At 45.4% G+C, this 21,637-nt stretch overlaps 1 protein-coding gene across 2 annotated transcripts in view; it reads right to left on the minus strand.

The window, feature by feature from the left end:
* Nucleotides 1–21,637, minus strand: part of LOC112107419 (metastasis-associated protein MTA1) — a 160,933-nt gene that overhangs the window by 21,031 nt on the left and 118,265 nt on the right. For both annotated transcript variants that reach the window (XM_026656152.1, XM_026656150.1), the window contains exons 16-17: nt 17,902–18,054; nt 16,694–16,729 (exon numbers count right to left, since the gene is read on the minus strand). In XM_026656152.1, the coding sequence (XP_026511937.1) occupies nt 16,694–16,729; nt 17,902–18,054 (189 nt within the window). The remainder of the gene's footprint in view (nt 1–16,693; nt 16,730–17,901; nt 18,055–21,637) is intronic.

The raw sequence follows: 21,637 nt of genomic DNA on the forward strand, positions 1-21,637 counted from the left end.
CCCCCAACACCCAGCCTTCTGCCCTGCACCTCCATACACCCCCCAAACTTCGAGAGAGACCTTCTAAAAAACGTTAACATGTATTACCGGCACGCGAAACCTTAAATTAAAGTGAATAAATGAAGACTCAGCACACCACTTCTGAAAGGTTGCCTACCCCTGGTCTAAAGAATACTTAGTCTTGCCATGAGTGGAGGGGACTGGACTAGATGACCTCTTGAGGTCCCTTCCAGTCGTATGATTCTATGATTCTCTTCAAACAAATCTAGGGCAAGTATACATCCCAATGTTATTGGGACCGTCATGAAAGGCTTTGTTTTATATAGTCAGCTAGACTCCCCCTCCCAATTTTTCACACTTGCTATCTGGTCACTCTAAACAAACTTCTCTGTGCCTTTCTCCACGCTGTCCCTTATATGCATGGAGTGCCCTCCCTGAATAGATCCTTGAAATTTGGAGGAGAAGGTGGCAGTCTCTCTCCAGACCTACTTTTACCACACTACCAATAAAAACCTAATCAGCGTACAATGGCTAGGCTGAGGGCAGGTGGGAAAATTCATCTATATATCTCACCATTTGCTATAAATATAAAAATGATATACTTGTCTCCATTGCCCCTGATCTTTTTAGACTAAGCTCTCCAGGACAAGGCTTATGCTTAACTTTGTACAGAGTCTAGCACAACAAATCTGATCAGGGCCTCTGTGCACTACTGAAATATAAATATTGTACCTTGAGGACATGCAGTTCAACTTGCTTCTCACAAAGTGGCTTATCTCCTAAGTGCAGATGTGCAGAGGAGAGAAGAGGCTTCTAAAGGATAGACTGTGCTTTTAGCATGCAACTCACAGCAAGGGGTGGTGCATAGGCTCACCTCCCAGCAGGAAGCACTGGGAGGCAGCATGAAGCACTGGGAGGCAGCATGAACAATGCTGCCTGGATCCCCCCAGTTGTGCTGGTGGCAATATTCACTACATCCCTTTAGAAGGTATAGAATACTTGCCCTCATGAAGCCAGCCAGCTCCACTAACCCATGTGCAAGCGGGTGAAGCTATGGCTCCACCCATTCTCCCCACAGTAGCTCCTTGAGGAGAAGCATCTGGGATGCAGTCCTTGTGCTCCCATGAGCACACAGGCTGCTATTGTGGCTAGACCCTTACTTTCTCCTATGCCCCTGCATGGCTACATAAGGGCACAGCCCAAGCTATCCCTCAGTGAGTAAGAGTTTTCCACCTCTCATGGGAGTTCTGCTTTGGTCACAATAGTCTTCAGGGCACATTCAAAAACCAGATCTAGAACGAATAAATGAGATCTACCAATATTCTTAAGAGCAACCACAAACTCTATTCCTCATACTAATTTGAGAATAATTAGATGATTTTAAATAACTATAGCTACACTGGCTCTGTCTGGTTAGCATATGTATAGACACAACTAAATCCATCTCCTCAGTAATACTGAAGTTACATTTTGAAAGATTTCCTATGGTTCAGAACCGCATTTCAGTAAGAGAGAATGCCAGTGGAATCCAGAATCAGAGAACACTTGTATCCCACTGCTATCTAACTACCAAGACTTGCTGAGTAGTTTATTTTCAAGGCTGGGGAAATTTGCCCTGAAACAATGTTCTACTCTCTTCAATGTTTGCTTTATTTCTACTTGGCCAAATAGAACATGCTCTTTTCTGAGGATGAAAATGCTTCTTTCTATTCCCCCCTGCACAGACTCAGCCCTGCTGTGCAAATGCAGCTCACTAATCTCCACTGAGTAGAACATTAGGGGGGGGGGGGAGAAGAGAGAGAATGGGAACCCAGCATGCTGACTTCCTTTATGTTTTTGAATCTGCCTGACCTTCATTTCAAACTGTGCTCTGTGCAGCTGAACAGTCTTTTTACCAAGCCATTATTACATCTAACTGATCATGTAAGCTTTTCACAGTATTCAATATTCTCCTCCATCCAACTGATCCCTTCCCCCAACTAATTTTCCATCCTAATTAAATCTCACCTTTCAATCTTTCCACAGTATTGCATATTTGTGGGGTTTCCAAGATTTTTAGTTTATCTACAGAATTACCGAGCTGCATAATCGCTGCCCAAGGCTGCTCATTACTAGCACTCTGAGCCTAGTCCAGATTCAGCCCTCCAGTGTCTACACATCAGGCCAAGCTTCCCAGTTTCAAAAAGAATAGGGAGCTCTCCTCCTTTGTCTTCTGGAGGCCTCACTGTGGGGAGGGGATTTCTTCCATTTCTCTTCGTGCATCTGAATGCCTTTTCCCTATTTCTTCTGATTTTCTTTCCAGTTGCTGCAATCTCTTGTGAACTCACAGACATTCATCTTCAAGGAAAGAAGTCTTCATTCAGTCCCCCACCACTTTCCATGCACTTATTTTGCTTGCTAGCAACTGTATTCACCATTATGGACACTGCAGAGATTTTAGGGTCAATGGCTGTAAGCCACTGTTGCAGGGATTTTTGAACCCAGATCTTTGACCAGAATCAGATCTGTTTAATAATTAATTCTTGGCATATAGCTATGTCTCCAAGACCTGCCATTTCCTCCTTTTGTTTGGGGTCTGAATCTTTTTCTACTTCTCTGTGTGGTTTTACACCACTGACAGCTTCAACTAAGGGTTCTCTCATGTAGGCATGCCATCATGTACCACAAATGCTGTTATGGCCATCAGGGTCAACATCTGCACTAAGGTATCTGCAAACTTTGGAGGACCACTGCATCCAGGCTCCTGTCCGGCAGCAGGAAGGTTTGGAATGAAATGGCAGTGAGCAGGGCTCTGGTTTATTTAAATTGTTTCTGGATGGACAAACTGAGACTTTGGGTAGTTCATCTTGAATGACTGTGTTTTTGGCAGCCCAATGGTGGCTGACTGCCCTTCCAAACTTCTCTCTTTGATCCAGATAAGCACATGGCCATATCTTTCTGTAAGATATATGCTGCACAAAAGCCAACCCAAAAGGCAATACATGTAGTTCACAGATTTTTGGGGGGCCAGAAAGAACCATTAATCACAGAATCATAGAAGAACAGGGTTGGAAGAGACCTCAGGAGGTCATCTAGTCCAACCCCCTGCTCAAAGCAGGACCAACACCAACTAAATCATCCCTTCCAGGGCTTTGTCAAGCTTGGCCTTAAAAACCTTTAAGGATGGAGATTCCACCACCTCCTTAGGTAACCCATTCCAGTGCTTCACCACCCTCCTAGTGAAATAGTGTTTCCTAATATCCAACCTAGACTTCCCCCACTGCAACTTGAGACCATTACTCCTTGTTCTGTTATCTGCCACCACTGAGACCAGTCTAGCTCCATCCTCTTTGGAACCCCCCTTCAGGTAGTTGAAGGCTATCAAATCCCCACCCCCCTCACTCTTCTCTTCTGCAGACTAAGATTAAGATCTACACTGACCTCCTGCATAACAGAGGCCACAGGACTTCCCTGAATTAATTCCTGCTTCAAGTCCCACAGCTGAGGTTGAACTATGGCATATCCATTAGAAAAACATCCAATCTCGATTGAAAGATTTCCTGTGATGGAGAATCCATATAACCCTTGGTAAATTGTTCCAAGGGTTAATTACTATCACTGTGCCTTATTTCTAGTCTCGATTTGTTTAGCTTCAACTTCCAGCCATTGGATCTAGTCATACCTTTGTTTGACAGATCAAACACCCCTATATTATCAAATATCTGTTCCCCATGTAGGTACTTATAGACTAAGCAAGCCCCTCCCCCCCCCTTTAACCTTCTCTTTAGCTTAACGAACAGATTGAGCTTCTTGGGTCCTTCACTTTAAGACATGGTTTTCTATTTTTAAAATCACAACTTTTTTCTGAATTTTCTCCAATTTTTCAACATTGTTCTTGAATTGTGGACACCAGAACTGGACACAGTATTCCAATACTAGTCACACCAGTACCAAATACAGAGGAAATATAACTTCTTACTCCTACTCAATATTCCCATTTATATCTCTCAGGATTACATTAGCCCTTCTGGCCATAGCACTGCACTGGGAACCCACATTCAGTTGATTATCCTAGGAAGCAGTGACTCTGAAAAACAGTTGGGGGTCATGGGGGATGGAGTCCCCATCTAGGGAACTGTTAACATTGTTCAGTTATTAGAAATCTGCAAAGCAGACATCTGCAAGGTAGAGAGCCCAAAGTCAGTTTTCTTCCTGTAAGGGAGGTAGGATTCCCCCCCAGAAATACTAAAGTCTCGGAGATCCAAGCTGGGCATAAAGCCTCCATCTTTTGGGGTATCAGAAAGAGCAAATTCCATGTAGACCCACTGGAAAATGATCAGGACATGTGTCTAAGGTACCCTAACAGCCTGTAGTTAAGGGGCCTTCATCTTTCTCAGTGGGGAGTTTTACTTGCAGTAGATATTGGCAGGCTATTTATTCCAGAACATTAAAAAAAGCTACTAAAAGCAAAAAATAGATGACAAGTTAATAAATTTGTAAATATCCTAGTGAACCTGGGGCATCTCAGACTCCGAGTACTTTAAAATGCTGGAAACAGTGGGATCTGCAGAGTGATTCCAGGCCCTGTGCTAACGAACAGGGAGCTGGGAAGGTCTCCTATGCTCAGAAGTTGCCTCCAGTAGGATCTGAGGGAGAACAGGTTTCCCAGAAACCACTCCTGGAAATAGAACCACTAAGCTTCTCCCACAAGCTAAGGGTACGTCTATACTTACCCCCGGGTCCGGCGGTAAGCAATCGATCTTCTGGGATCGATTTATCGCATCTTGTCTAGACGCGATAAATCGATCCCGGAAGTGCTCGCCGTTGACGCCAGTACTCCTGCTCCGCGAGAGGAGTACGCGGAGTCGACAGGGGAGCCTGCCTGCCGCGTGTGGACCCGCGGTAAGTTCGAACTAAGATAGTTCGACTTCAGCTATGTGAATAATGTAGCTGAAGTTGCGTATCTTAGTTCGAAGTGGGGGGTTAGTGTGGACCAGCCCTAAGAGTATTGAAGGTGGCAGTGGAACAGGTTAGCCAAGGCCTGTGGGTGAAGAGTGGGAGTGTTGTGTGGGGAAGGGGAGTGAACTGCATTGTAGTGCTTCTAGAAGGTTTCCTATAATTTGAGTAGCAACTAGTTTTTGATGCTTAACCAGGTGAATCCATATTCTGAACTTTACAAAGTTTGGCTGTAACTAAGACAGAGATGCTGGCTAGATTGCTAGACTGCATCTTTTTCCCCATTTAAAGACTCAGGTGAAATTTCAGTATTACAAGGTTGACTCTCTAATTCTTAAATGTCTAGAGTTAAATTATCCCATCAGGTTTGAGGGGCAGAGCTGAGATAAAAGTAAAAGAATATAAATTTAATTAAATTGCAAGTAAACCCAACATTAGATTTGCTGATGTGGAAATGATATTGCTACCACCAATCATATTATTAAATGTAGACCTAAGCCTTCAATAAACGTATCAAAAGGATTCTGAAAAATCCAAAGTGCTATTACCACCTCATACTATGAGGGATTTATTAGTTGAGGTTAATACAAATTTACATGAAGGGATAAAACCAGCTACTTCATGTTACTTTTTCCATATGGCTGGAATTATTTTGGCTCAGTTATTTTGTTGCTATGTGTTATAACAAGGCAGTAGCATTTTTGTCCACATCATTCACAATATAAAAATATAAACAGAAGAGTTAAATGAGCACATCATTTATAATTATAAAGACCTAAAATCCATACCACAAGGAACAGACAAAATTCTAAACCTTTATTTTTCTGAGAGAGGTGTTACCTGGTGAAGAAGCATCAGATTGCTTTTAGGATGTTCCATTTCTGTATTACAAATTATGAAACTGCAAGCGAGTCCTACATTTCTGACCCCTGACCCCCCACATTAAAGGCTGGAGAAATCTGAGGCCAAAAATCTTCTAATCAGGATGCCTAAAGTAAGGCATTTAAATCCATATTTTAGGCACCTAAATATGTACCCTGATTTTCAGATTTAGTTGGAAATTGGTCATGCTTTGAGCAGGGGGTTGGACTAGATGACCTCCTGAGGTCCCTTCCAACCCTGATATTCTATGATTCTATGAACAGCCTCAATTCCAAATGAAGTAAAAGGGAGTGAAAGGTGTTAGAACCTCTGAAAATCAAGTCACTTATGTATGTGCCTGTATAATGATTTTAAGTGCCTGACTTCAGGCACCCATGTTTGAAAATCCTGGTCTCAATTCCCACAAGATATCCTCTCTTTCATCCTAACTGTATTAAAGGACTACCTGTGGCATTACTTCCTGGCCACATGCACACCTGTCCAGCTGATAGTCTAATGCAGTCAGCTGAGAAACTATTCCCCCGGAACCTGGACACACAGGTCCACTACCAAAGAGCCTTAACACAGAATCTCAGCAAAGGCACCTTGGTGCTGCCCCCTGTCAGGTTTATAGATTCCAAGGCCAGAAGGATCATTGTGATCAATTAGTCTGAACTCCTGCATAACACAGGCCAGAGAACTTCCCCACAATAATTCCTAGAGCAGATCTTTTAGAAAAACATCCCATCTTGATTTTAAAATGGCTAGTGATGGAGAAGCCACCATGACACTTGGTAAATTGTTCCAGTGATTAATTACTCTCACTGTTATACCATATTTCCAGTCTGAATTTGTCTAGATTCATCTTCCAGCCACTGGTGTCAGAGCCATCCCATCCATAAGACGGAATGGGGCAACCACCCCAGGCTCCGCGCTTTGGAGGGTCCCACGCTTCAGGATACGGGGTCGCGGGGGGCCTGGCGCTGGTAGCAGCGAGCGATCCGGCCCCAGCCCGCCCCGCTCCACTGGCTCCTGGTGTCTCTCGGGAGAGGGGGCAGAAGCCGGAAAGAGGCGGGGCGGGGACTTGTGGGAAGGGGTTGGATGGGGGCAGGGGCTTGAGGGAAGAGGCGGGCCAGGTGCTTGGGGGAAGGAGTGGAGTGGGGGTGGGGCATGGGGTGAGGGTTAGGGAAAGGGGTGGGGTGGGGGCGGGGCCTGGGCTATCTCAGGCCTGCACACCCCTAGGGAGGGCCCTGACTGGTGTTATATCAGTTCTCCGCTGGACTGAAAAGATGTGTGTCAAATATTTGTTCCTCACAAAGGTACTTATAGACTAATCAAGTCACCCCATAAAAACTTTTCTTTGTTAAGCTAAATAAATTCAGCTCTAAGGCTGAAGCGGAAAATGTCACAGAGGTTTCTGGAAGTCGCAGAATCCATGACTTGCATGACCTCCGCATTCTTAGCCTTAGTCATGTGGTACGAAGTCAAATGCCTTATAGAACTCTAAGTACATTACATCTACACCGTTACCTTTAACAACCAAACCTGTAATCTCATAAAAAAAAAATCAAGTTAGTTTGATTTTCCCTAAACCCATATTGATTGACATTATTTATATCACCATCCTCCAGGGAGAGCAAATTCATTTCCAGGGGCCAACTGAAGCAGCTTTGCCTGTCCACAGTGGCTGGAAATACATTTCACAAATGGCCCCTTAAAGAGTATGTTAGATGGGGAGAGATAGGTGATTTCACTAATATGAATGTAGGTGGCTCTAAGTACATATCCCACTGAAAAGCACTAACCCAGAGACCAACGTAACAGGTAATTTGGAAGCAAGTATTAGTTATGTTAGCCCCACTACTCCTGCAGTACTGTTGTTACAGCATCTGAAAATGCCATCTGTTTCTTTCTGTGCCTCTTTCTAGCACAGACCCAAGACATAAAAGTCTGAACCAGCCTAGCAATCTATATAATGGACCATTAGAAAAAAGGGACTGCCAATAGTAAGATGTTCACAGTTCCAGTATGTCTCTTTATTTACAAGGGATATCCTGCCTGTCTGTTTCTGATAATACAGGATTTGCAGTAACCCTATCTTCACTTTCCTAAAACCTTTTCCAATGTTTTCTTTTTGGGAGTGGCCTCAGTGTAAAAGTGATTCCTTTTTTAACTTTGGGCCTATCCCAGTCCCCGGCTGCTCTAAATTACACTGGGACCAGCTCACAGAATCAGGGAACCATGGTTGGCTCCATGATGCCACCAGCCCTCACTCTCCTATGCCAAGCAGATCTGGTCCACATTGTTTAGACCCTGTTTTCTTACTGGGGTTGAGGCGTCCATTGTCCTAAAAATCAGAAAATCAAAATTTATAAATTGGAAAGTCTCCAAAATATTTGTCCTATGAAAACTAAGTCTAAATCAACAACTCTAAACTACTTTTAACTAGACCACAAGATATATAAGCTAACTGAATGCAGAAAGGGTGCAGGCAGGTTCCAGGAGCGAACCACTGAGCTACTTAGAAGCTGCAGATAAAAAAACGATACGAAATTAAATGATGGCTTGTGGGCATGCAAGGTGCACATCTGCTAAAATTTTAATAGCATCTAATCTCAACACAGCCCAGTGGACATCACAATGGGGGAAGAAAGAACCACAAAACACTCTTTTGGTCCAGCCTGACCAGGGACTTCGCTGCTGGGGCAATTTGCAAAAGGGAGATTTTAAGTGTCATTGAAATACACATAGTAAAAATCTTCAAACCAAAAAGGGGACACTTTGGAACCCTACCTCAGGGACTCTCCACCTCTAATAGCAAAACATTATCAGAGGCCGCACCTTATAGGAGGAGGAATTGATTCTCTCTTCTTCCACTTCCCACCCTGAGGCCAGACAACCTTGGTCAGGGTTTCTGAAGTTTTTCAGCTGCTGAGTGACTCCGCAGTTCCCTCACTGATGATCAGCTGTTTAGCAGGGAGTGGAAATCATGACCACAACCATCTTATCAACAGGAGCTGTAGAAAGTCAGCAAGCTACTCAGCACGCTGGAGCTCCCCTGGACATCCCTTAGTTCTGGCATGGAGAGTGAGGAGGCCCAGGAGGAGGAGGAGACTTAATGGGTGACTGGGGAGAGTTTTCTTTATTACTTTATTTAAATTCACCCTCAAAACCAAGAACATTAAAAATGACATTGACGGCTACGTTAGTGCACAGTTAAGAATCAGAAAATAGATTCTTCTTATGCTAACTCTAATGTACCCACACTGCATGTTTATATTTTCAATTATGAACTAGGCTGCTAACGTAACCTTAATATTCAAGGGATGTGCAGTGTGGCTGAGTTAATATTTATTGTGCAAACCTTCACTTTTGCATTGCCTGATTTGTGTTGAACATAACCTAAACTTGCATTAATAGGCTGGTTTCACTGCACTGTCTACAGCAGATGCCAGTCACTCTTACGAAATATAGTTTTTCAGATTATTCCAAAACAAAAAAAACTCTCCATGGTTGGTTTCTCACCAAAGGAGATGAGTTTTTTCTCAATCTTTAATGCGGGGGGGGGGGGGGGGGGGGCATGACATTTTCCACCTGCTATGACCAGGGCGGAAATGAGAATCTTCCCATGCTTTTTTAAAAACAGCTTCAGTAAGAAATGGAAGTGTGAAACTTGAGACCTGGCACAGACAGTCTTTAGAACTTTTGCTTAGTAGGAAAAATGTTTTTATTTAATAAAGTCAAGATCCTTTGAAAATCCTGTTCTGTACATGCACAGTAGAACATGTTGTTGTCTACATGAGCAATGTGGTGTCATGGCAGGGACAACAGACTGGGAGTCAGGATACCTGGGTTCTATTCCCAGCTCTTACGTTTTCTTGGTGTGTAGGCACATCACTTAAGACCAATTTGGCTCAGTTTCTCCATTTGCAAAATTGTGACAAGAAGTTACTTACCTTATAGTAACTGAAGGTTCTTACAGGTACCATAGATCTGAAAGTATTCCATTGTGGATTTGCATGTGCTCCACACACCCAGAACCAGCGAATTCTTGCAAGCAGTATCTGCTGGTCCATGCATGAATCCTTGCCCTCCTCATGTTTCCAACCGAGAGCATAAAGAGCCAAATGGACTGATTACCTCTCCAGTTCCTGCTCTATTGTGAATCCAGTAAAGATCCAAAGCAGAGAGGAAGGAGGGTGGGTTGTGGAACACAGATATGGACCACACATCACAAAGAACTTCATTGTGGTATAAGGTAAGTAACTTCCTCTCCTTCAAGTGCTGGTCCCTTTGTGTATTCCAGTGTGGATGACTGACCAGCAGTACTTGCGTAGGAGGAGGGTGCAAAGATGCAGACTGCAGAGCCGTCTGGAGGACTGCTGTCCCAATGGATGCATCAGTGGAGATATTCTGCACTAGACCATAATGCCTTGCAAATGTGTGGCTGGAACGCCATGTAGTTGCCCTGCAAACATCAAGTAACGCCACTTCCTGAAGTGATGCTACTGAAGTTGCTTGCAGTCTTGCAGAATGAGCCCTCACCCCATGAATGGGAGGAAGATGCAACTGTTAAGAGAGCAGGATACAGCCCAAGATTCATGTAGAGAATCTCTGGGATAGCTTGACCTTGGATTAGTTCTGATATAGAGACCCCTCTAGGTCTGGGGTAGGCAAACTACAGCCCCTCAAGGCTTTGGATCCGGCCCCCGGGATTGCCCCCCATGGTGCGGTGGGCCCTGCGCCGCTCTCAGAAGAGCCTGGCATCATGTCCCTGCAGCCCCCAGGTGGGGGGGCAGAGGGCTCCGTGCATTGCCCTTGCCTGCAGGCCCTGCCCCCCGCAGCTCCCACTGGCGGGGAACACGGAACCGCGGCCAATGGGAGCTTTGGGGGAAGATACCTAGAGGCGCGGCAAGGGCAATGCACACTGAGCCCTCTGCCTCCCGGGGCCGCAGCGCTTCCTGGAGCGGCGCGGGGCCGGGGACACAGCAGGCAGGCTGGGAGCCTGCCCTGGCCCCAGTGCGCGCCGCTGCCACCCCCGGAGCCACTTTAGATAAGCGGTGCTGGGCCGGAGCCCAAACCCCTCCTGCACCCCGCCCCCCAACTCCCTTCCCTAAGCCCCCTGCCTGCACCTCGCACCCCCCCTGCACCCCAACCCCCTGCCCTGAGCCCCCTCGTACGCCCCGCACCTCTCCTGCACCCCAACCCCCTGCCGCACCCCAACCCCCTGCCGTGAGCCCCCTCCCGCAGTCTGCACCCCTGCCCTGAGCCGCCTCCTGCACTCCACACCCCTCCTACACCCCAACCCCCTTCCCTGAGCCCCCCATACACCCTGCACCCCTCCTCTGCCCCAATCCCTTGCCCTGAGCCCCTTCCTGCACACTGCACTCCCTCCCACACCCCAACCCCCTGTCCCGGCCCTGCATACAATTTCCCCACCCAGATGTGGCCCTCGGCCCAAAAAGTTTGCTCACCCCTGCTCTAGGTGATTTTCTGATTGGTTTCGTCTTTTGCGGGTAGAAAGTGAGCTGGGGGAAATTAAGTTTCCTCTCCTCCTTTGGGGGAGGGGGAATATCCAATATAAATGCAATTAAATTTTGTCCTTTCAGAATACAGTGTATGGCAAATCTGCCATTAGAGCTCCCAGCTCACCTACCCTTCTGGCTGTGGCGATGGCCACAACGAATGCAACTTTCATTTATACCTACTCCTTTGATGTCTCACCTTATGGTTTGAAGGAAGGCTTTGAGAGTGCCAAAAGTACAAGATTTAAGCCCCATTGAGGAGTAGGATACTCTACTAGTGAGAAGGTTCTAATTAGGCCCTTCAAGAATCTGCCAGTCAATGGGTTATTGAATAACCATCTGATGGTGGATGGCACGCACCGATTGCTACCATGGGGACTCTCATAGAACTGAGGGAAAGAAGACATTCCCCTTATTTTGGAATATCTGCTGACTCAGGAGATATGTGTTTCTGCTGTGTCCCGATGGGAAAATGCTTCCACTTGGTGAAACAGCATTTCCCAGTGGAATCTTTTCTGCTGTTAAGGCTGATTTGTAAGGATTCACAGCAGGAATGTTCTAATAGTGATGTCCATCTGAAAACCAAGCCATGAGATGGAGCGTTTCAGGGCTAGAATGCTTGATCCTGCCCTTCTCATGGGTCAAAAGATTGGGAAAGGGCTGGAAGCTAATCAGAGGGCGACTTGACATTAGAAGGAGATTTGGGAACCAGAACTGTCTGGGCCAATACTAGTTGATGAGGATGATATGTACCCTGTCCTGTCAAATCTTCCTTAAGACTTGAGGCAGGAGTAGTAAGGGAGTAAAGACATAGGTAAGATGTCCCGACCAGGGGAAGGAGAGCATTTCCTCGAAAATGTAGACCCAGAGCTCCTCTGGAACAGTAGATGTTTCATTCCCTTTTCGTTTGGGGGAATGTCCTGACCAAGGGAAGGAGAACATTTCCTCGAAAATGTAGACCCAGAACGCCTCTGGAACAGTAGATGTTACATTCCCTGTTTGTTTGGGAAGAGAACAGATCTGAGGTGGGGGTCCCCCATTGAGCGAAGATTCTGTTAACCACTGAATTATGCAATCGCCACTCATGATTGACCACAAAAGGCCTACTGAGGGTGTCCACCAACACATTCCGAGTTCCTGGAAGGTAAGCTGCTGACAGGATGATTCGATTCCTGACACACCAATTCCCTAAGGTGACTGCTTCTACACAGGGAGGTGGATCTCACCTTTCCCTGCTTATTGATGTAAGAGGTGGTTGTCATGTCTGACATTATGAGGACATGGTGGGACTGGATAAATTGCAGAAAAACCTTTGAAGCTTCTCTGACTGCTCAAAGTTCCAGAAGGTTGGTGTGCATCCTGGTTTCCAAGTGCCCTGTGCCATATGACTGTCCACGTGGGCTCCCCAGCCTAAGAGAGAGATGCCTGAAATGATCATCTTGTCTGGTAAGGAAGGTAGGAAGGGGATGCCCACACATACCTGATGAGGATCTTCCACCATGTTACTCGAAGGAATTGTTACCATGGTAATTATGCTGCATTTGGTTGGTGAATACACTGTGTGGAGCCACATCTGAAGGAAACATAGGTGGATTCTGGCAAATGGGGTAATGTAAGTGCATGAAGCCATGTGCCGCAGGAGGGAAAGAAAAGTTCTCACTGGAGCTTGAGGTTTGCGCATAACCTGGTCTATCAAGTTGCTCATAGTGTAAAACCTGTCCCTTGGTAGATAATCTCTCACTGTGAGTGCATCTAGAAGTGGTCCCCATGAAGTCTATAGTCTGCATTGGAGCAAGGATAGATTTTTCCAGGTTCAGACAGACTCCTAAAAAAGTGGCTGAAGCATTAATGAGGTCAACTCATAGGCTTCTTGACACGTCATAGCAACAAGAAGCCAGTCATTGAGATAGGAGAAGATGGTGAAACTGTTCCATCTGAAATGAGCTGCTACTACCAGAGAGACCTTGGTAAAGACATGGGGGACAGTGGCACGGTTGAATGGGAGCACCCTATGCTGGAAGTGGTCAGTGCCCACCATGAATCTGAGAAAACACTTGTGGGCAGGGTGAACATTCAAGTGAAAGTAGGCATTTTTCATATCGAGAGCTGTAAACCAAATATCCTTTTCCAGGGAAGGGATTATGATGTCAGAGTGACTATTCGCAGGCTAGAATTTCACGTGAAGTGGTTGAGATTGTGGAGATTGAAGATAGGTCTCCAGCTTCCCTCCTTTTAGGGGTCTAGGAGGTACATTTCCTGGTACTGAAGTACCACCCACTCTATTGCTCCTGGATGGAGGAGGGATTCCACTTTCTGCCTGAGAATCCCCTAATAAAAATAGTCCCTGAAGAGGGATAGCGGTTTTGGAGACATAGGGAAGTAAACTCAATTGCATAGCCAGATTGGATATCTAATACCCACTTGTCTGTTATAGAATTCCAGTTGTGAAAACGGTGCTAAATGACCTCTGAAGGATATGAGGGGATGGGATCGAAGTGGTTTCATTAATGGTTTGCAGCTATCTAACTCCTATCAAAAATATCTTTTAGCTGGGGGAGGGGGTTGAGATGGTGCTGTAGACATAGAAGGTTCAGGGAAATTAGACTTCTATATCCTTTGTCTCTTATCAGGAGTGATAAAACTGTCAACTCGCCAGTCTAGGTTTGTAAGATTACTTGTGATACTTCCTTTTTGGGGCAGGTGTATATATTCCCAAGGAGTGAGGGTGGCCCTGGAGTACTTTAAAGTACATAAGGACTTATCTATCTTTTCAGTGAAAAGGTGAGCTCCATTGAAGGGCAAGTCCTCCATGGTGTTATGGATCTCCCTGAGAAATCCCGAAGCATATAGTCATGACTCTCAGGGCATCACAATGGCTATTCCATCAATCTAGAAGCTGTCTCTGCTGCATTAACTGCTGATTGAAGTGCAGTTCTGCAGAGCCCTGCAAATCCACAAATATCTGCAGACCATTTTTTTGGATTGGATGCGGATACAAATTTAGTATCCACACTGGGCTCTACAGTTCTGCCCTCAGCTTACCCTCTTCAATAAGAGCATGGAAGCAAGCTGTCTTGCTGAGGTAGTTTGTCTACAAAGTCTGTGAATAGCTAGTTGACTGGACCCGGTCATTTGCAAGATATCCAGGTGTTTGTTTTGAGAGTCCTGGATCTCATCTAGGGAGCTCTGTAGTTCCTCTGTCACCCTGCACAATAAATCTTGTAATTGTTTATGGTCGTCCAGAGAGGATGGAGATGCCGGGTGACTGCTTCATCAGGAATGAAGAAGGCAAGCTTATCAGTAATGGAGAACTGGTTCACAGTCCTTCTCTTTTGTGGGATAAGGAGGAAACTCTCACGGTTCCCTCAGAGGAGAATGGTGAAGTGATTCCCTGGCAAAACACATGGGCTCTTTATATCTGGCATATGGGTCCCATGTTCCCCAGTATGGACAGTAAGCTGGGTCAGGAGGAGGTTGTGGGGGTCCCCAAGGCATCAGGTACCAATGCTGCCAAGGTGAATGTTGAGGTGGAGGTTGGTACCAGGAAGCTCCGAATAACATTTCTTGAAGGATAAGATGATGGCTCCTCTAGTGGTTCAGATTCTCCTAAGGAAGAGAAAAATGGGTCCAGATCCAATGGTGGTAACGACGGTTCCAAAGGAGGAAAGGCACAGCCAGTAGATGGAAGAGGATATAGGCTTCTGTCATTGGTAACACCCTCTAGTGGAGTCACAATCTCCCTAGTGAGAGAAGGTTCTGATGTTGGGGGAAACTGAGGCTCAGGAAGAGCAAAGTTATCCTCCGATGTAGTACAAGTCTCTGACCTCTCTAGAATGCGTAGGGTCCAATCTGCTCACATTGATAGGGTCAGAGAAGGGAGGCTCCATGTGAGAGACAGAACCAATGGTACGGAGGGTGGTTGAACCGATGGATCCTGACTTTTTGACTTGCATGGTAGCAGCTGAATTGGTGTCACTGGTACGGGGCCAAGTACTGATACAACTCTGGCTTTAGGGGTTTAGGGTCATGGCCCTGAGATTTAGTACATCCCAAGTCCTTAGGGGTTGAATGAGCAGACCTGCTCGATTTAGGCAGAGCTGTGTTTGACATCTTTGAAGCAGACTTACTCTTATGTTTCTATCAGAGGGGTAGCCATGTTAGTCTGGATCTGTAAAAAGCGACGAAGAGTCCTGTGGCACCTTACAGACTAACAGATGTATTGGAGCATAAGCTTTCGTGGGTGAATACCCACTTCGTCAGATGAATGTAGTGGAAATTTCCAGAGGCAGGTATAAATATGCAGGCAAGAATCAGTCTAGAGATAACAAGGTTAGTTCAATCAGGGAGGATGAGGCCCTCTTCTAGCAGTTGAGGTGTGAACACCAAGGGTGGAGAAACTGCTTTTGTAGTTGGCTAGCCATTCACAGACTTTGTTTAATCCTGAGCTGATTGTGTCAAATTTGCAAATGAACTGAAGCTCAGCAGTTTCTCTTTGAAGTCTGGCCCTGAAGTTTTTTTTGCCATCCCAGGCCATGCAGCAGTAAGAAGGAATTGGAGAGGCAGCCGGTCCGTTTCACCCTTTTATGCCTTCAGTTGGAAACACAAGGCGGAAAAGGGCGCACGTGAAGATAAATGGTTGCTGCTTGCAAGAATTCTGACTCCAGGTGCATGGAGCACATGCATATGCAGAGTGGAATATGCATAGGACCAGCACTGGAAGAAGAATAATTCTTACTAACCTTGTAAAGCACTTGGAGATCTATGAATTAAAAGTGCTATGTACGAGCAAAGTATTATAATTACAGGTGCTTGCTTGCTAAAGATGGATATGCACAGCAGCGCTGGCTAATCAAACAGCTAGCAGTGTCGCTGACATTATGAAGGGTCATGACTAAAAGGCAGAGTATATCCTACTAGATTTTGCTTCTTTTTTGATCTGTATGTGTTTGATATTTAAATTCATATAGAATATTTGAAGCCTACATTTCCTAAGGTTAAATAGTGAAATCAAAAACCCACCCAAGCTATCGTTACATTCCTAAACTTTCAATAGCTTTTACAAAACTGCTAGAACAATGTTGGATAATTTGGGGATTTTAGTAGCATAAAGTGAATATTTCATTTCATTACCACTTCCATGCAACAACTATGGTTGTACCATTACTAGCCCCACACGTGAAAAAGGCTGAAAAATAATTAGCAGTGCATAGACCATGGATACAGAGGTTATCCAAAGAACATTTAGACACCAACACAAAATTTACACACAGCATTAGTAGCCACAAAGCAGACAAGCAAACTAGAGAAGCCAACAGATGAAACTAAAAATCACAGTCTCCTAGCATAAGCTGAGCGCAGCTTTGAGGTCTTACCCCTGCTAGGCATCAATAGGCGCTTCTTCACGTTGCCTGACAGAGCACGAGTGAACAGAAAAGAGAAAAAACATCATATCAGCAATCTGAACAGTAGCATTTTTTTAAAAGCTAAATATTAAACACAAACAGCAAGATGTCCATTGCTGCTTGTGTAATTTGCATTCAATATAAATGCTAATTTAATCTAAGAATAAATGTGAAGGGGAAAAACCCCGGTGTGGCTGTATTGAAATGCAATGGCAAGATAGCTTTAATACAGCACAGTAAATTTATGGGGTTGGAGCAGAATGGGAGAGAATCTGGTCTCACTCCCAAAGGAGATCTTTGAAGGCATGACAGTCAGTTTTGCTCACCTCTGGGAAAGTTGGAAGCTACTACGTTTTTCTCCTCACCCTGTCACAATCACTGTTAAGTGCCACGCTGCAGATGCTCCTTCTTTTAATTGAGCCATTCCCCACCTTCCTATTCCTGTTAAGGCCATTTGAATAGGCCATCTCATTCTTGACTGAGGAGCCAGTGGCACTTTCCCTGCTTTGCCGTTCTCAGCTGATGGCTAGCTCTTCAAGACAGAGCCCTGGACTCCATGCCAGGAGAATCGTACCTCCATCTCCTGCTGCAAGCACATGCTGCCTTTACCCATGCTGTTTACTGGGCTGAAGGAAGGGGTGAGACCCATCAACAGTGAGAGGAGGACTCTCAATGAGAGGGCCAACCAGGGAAGAAACAGTAAATTCTTAATGAAAGAGGAAAAAACATTTGGGAAATTTTCTGTAGTAATTCCCATGGTAGTAATAGTAATAAAAAAAAAAAAAAAAAAAAAAAAAAAAAGAGGTTTGTCTTATTCTCTCATGTTTGCCAGGCTGAGACCAGCCTGACATCAAGACATGGTCAAAGTAGACAGAGTTCCACTAGCCTAGCAGCTCTGTATCAATGTACTACTCAGACCGTACACATCCATGCCTGCACAAGCAAAATCAAATCAGCCTTTGCCAGAAGAGAAAAATAAACCAAAACATTTCTTGTTGAAAACTATTAAGGCCCCTAAAATAAAAAAAGCAATCTCCCCTGGAATAAGGACTGATGCTCTCCATCTGGCAATACTCTTTACAAAATACTGAAATGGAAGTAATTAACAGGAGCACTTTGCTTGACGACACAAGAAACACCCGACAGATGACAATGTACATGTAATAGAAAATATTTACCATCCATCCCATTGTGTTGCTCATAGCTTCTTTTTCCCAAGATAGTTGGGGATCCATTGTTTATGACAGGTGTAAACTTGGCAGGAATCAGATTGTTAAGAGAACTGGACAAGCTCTTTACAGGGTCTGGTTTCGGAGGACATGGATGAGATTCTGTTGTAAAACAGCAGTGTGTTATTTTTATTAGTAGATACATGGAGACTATAAACCCAAACACAAAGGGCAAAATTCAGAGATAATGTAAGGCGCACCCCTCTTATATTAACAGAAACCCTTACATTCAAACTGCCTTATACTGACTTAAGCCTACTCTACTGATATGCAAAGGAATCTGAATGAGTGAAAAGAGGTCTGAAAACAAATTGCCACATATATCACTTCTGAATTTGGCCCCAAGTCTAACAGAAGATTGCTACTTATATAAAGCATTGTAAATATACTGCTGAATTCAACAAGGATGTTTAACCTGTGCTGTAATATACACTGCAATATAATCTTAAAATAGGTGCTAGAAGGCTGTTTTGCATCCTTTTCTAAAACTATGTTTTCCACTGATTCTGGATAATTTCTAGGCTGCTCTATATTAGAAGCCATCTTCAAGAAGTCATGCAACACCCACAGGCTACCCAGAAGTTACAACTTTGCCAATTTCATCAGTATTCAATAAATGCAGTTCCTAAACTGGCCAAGCCATTGAGGACTTAAAACAAAACTATCAAGAACATGCACATAATTTAAATCTAACCTTTTGGCTGAGGCAGAGATCAAGCATGGCATGCCAAAGGAAAAGATGTTGAGAAAGTTACAAGCAACTGAAAACAGGGGTTTAAAATGAGTTGCTTTTTCTCAGCCCTAACTATGGATTCATAGCTTTGACTCTGTAATAGCAAGAAGTAGCACAACACTCCTGAAGATAGTTACATCAAAAGGAGAATGGCCCTGTTTTCCAGTTTAAGAGCCACATTGAAATCTGTCACACCACTGAAGCATTTGCTTTCAGATGAGACGTTAAAAACCATGGTCCTATTCTGTGTGAACATTAAAGATCCTATGGTACTCTTCATAAAAAGTGTTTTTTTCACTAGGATTCCATAGCAAAATTTCCTCTCCCTTTAGTGGCTACATTTTGGTTGTGCTGCATGCACACAGTTTGGGGATTTTTTGGGGATATTTATTATTACAGAATATTTTAATTGTTAAGTACTGTACCTAGAACAAAAGCAGACAAATATTTAATGAGTATTCAGACAATAGACACACAGAAGCTTATCTTTTATAAATAAAAATATTCAAAGAAACAAAACTGACTTCACAATTTCTTATCAAAGTTAACAGATAATTAGTTTAATTGCTGAAATGGGAGCCTTAAAGTAACTCCCAAATCAACTCTCTGGAATTTAGAAGAAGTTGAACAGTGCTCTAGATACTAAAGCCAATCTCCACTTCCCCATCCCTATCACTCAGCAAGACTAGAGAAGTGGCCAGAGGATGCTTTTAACATTAGAGCGCTGTTCTGGGTGCTCATTTAAGGCTCCTAAATTCAGTATTTAAACTAACCAGGCAAGTTTGAAGGAGGCTGTGTAGTGTCTGTTGGAGGAGGAGACCAGGGGTATGTCTACACTACGAGGGTAATTCGATTTTACTTAAATCGAATATGTGGAATCGATATTGCAAAGTCGAACGTGTGTGTCCACACTAAGGACACACTAAGGACAGTAATTCGACTTTGTGAGTCCACACTAACGGGGTGAGCGTCGATATTGGAAGCGGTGCACTGTGGGCAGCTATCCCACAGTTCCCGCAGTCCCCGCTGCCCATCGGAATTCTGGGTCGAGCCGCCAATGCCTTCTGGGTAAAAAAAATTTGTCGTCATCCGTCCGTCACTAACGCCCTCCCTCCCTCCATGAAAGCGCCGGCGGGAAATCAGTTCGCGCACTTTTCTGGTCAGTGACAGCGCGGACGCCACAGCACTGCGATCATGGATCACGCTGCGACCATCGCTGCACTTCTGGCCGTTCTCAACACCTCGCAGCTTATCATACACCTTTCCCTGAGGCAGATGAAGAGTAATCAGGCGAGGAGGCTACGACACCGCCGTGATGGCCTGAAGTCGGAGAGTAGCACAGAGCTGTCAGAAACCACGAGCCCCAGCGCCCAGGACATCACGGTGGCAATGGGTCATGTGGATATCGTGGAACGGCGATTCTGGGCCCGGGAAACAAGCACGGACTGGTGGGACCGTATAGTGCTTCAGGTCTGGGATGAATCCCAGTGGCTGCGAAACTTTCGCATGCGGAAGGGGACTTTCCTCGAACTTTGTGAGTTGCTGTCCCCTGCCCTGAAGCGCCAGAATACCAGGATGAGAGCAGCCCTCACAGTTGAGAAGCGAGTGGCCATAGCCCTCTGGAAGCTTGCAACGCCGGACAGCTACCGGTCAGTCGCGAACCACTTTGGTGTGGGCAAATCTACCGTGGGGGTTGTTGTCATGCAAGTAGCCAAGGCAATCGTGAAGGTACTGCTCCCAAAGGTAGTGACCCTGGGAAACGCGCAGGTCATCATAGATGGCTTTGCCGCGATGGGATTCCCAAACTGCGGTGGGGCTATCGATGGGACTCACATCCCTATCCTGGGACCGGACCACCAGGCCAGCCAGTACATCAATAGAAAGGGCTACTTTTCAATGGTGCTGCAAGCACTGGTGGACCATCGGGGACGGTTTACAAACATCTACGTCGGATGGCCGGGCAAGGTTCATGACGCTCGCGTGTTCAGGAACTCTGGTCTGTTTAGACGGCTGCAGGAAGGCATTTACTTCCCAGACCACAAAATAACTCTTGGGGATGTGGAGATGCCTACAGTCATCCTCGGGGACCCAGCCTACCCGCTAATGCCCTGGCTCATGAAGCCCTATACTGGCGCCCTGGACACAGAAAAAGAACTGTTCAACTACCGGCTGAGCAAGTGCAGAATGGTAGTGGAGTGTGCTTTTGGCCGTCTCAAAGGGAGATGGAGAAGCTTACTCACTCGCTGTGATCTCAGTGAAACCAATATCCCCATCGTTATTGCAGCTTGCTGTGTGCTCCACAATCTGTGTGAGAGCAAGGGGGAGACCTTTATGTCGGGGTGGGAGCTAGAGGCAAATAGCCTGGCTGCTGATTACGCCCAGCCAGACAGCCGGGCGATTAGAAGATCACAGCGGGACGCCCTGTGCATCCGGGAGGCTTTGAAAGCTAGGTTCCTGAGTGAGCAGGGCAACCAGTGACTTTTCAGTTTGTGGACAGAAAAGCTGAACCTGCCCCAGTTTCTTTACCCAGTTCATTTTGACTATCCTCTCCAGTTACATACCCCCTTCACCCCCTTCCCCTTCCCAAAAAATAAAATCATTTCGATTTTGTTAATGAACACCGTTGTCTGTATTGCTGTTTTCGCGGGAATATTTTAAACCGGGGACGCAGACTGTGGTGGGGGGCGGGTTCAGTGTTCTGATGCAAATGATGCTTCTAAACTCCCGGAATGACAGGCTCCGCACTGGTGGACTGGTTATTTCAATGGAGCCTGCCAGCAGTCCTGGGGGGGACTGTGTGTATGTGTCGGCTATGTGACTTTCTGGCAGGGGGGTTAGGGTTACAGATCCCCTGCTGCGTGGATCTGTGATCCAGGATAAGGACCGCTGCATAAGATCTGTAACTGCCCTCCCCCGCCACAAAGTCACAGAGCAACCCCCCCCCCCCCCCCC

The sequence above is a fragment of the Terrapene carolina genome, unplaced genomic scaffold, assembly GCF_002925995.2.
Source record: "Terrapene carolina triunguis isolate 2854851 unplaced genomic scaffold, T_m_triunguis-2.0 Scaffold212, whole genome shotgun sequence".
Lineage (NCBI taxonomy): Eukaryota > Metazoa > Chordata > Testudines > Emydidae > Terrapene > Terrapene triunguis.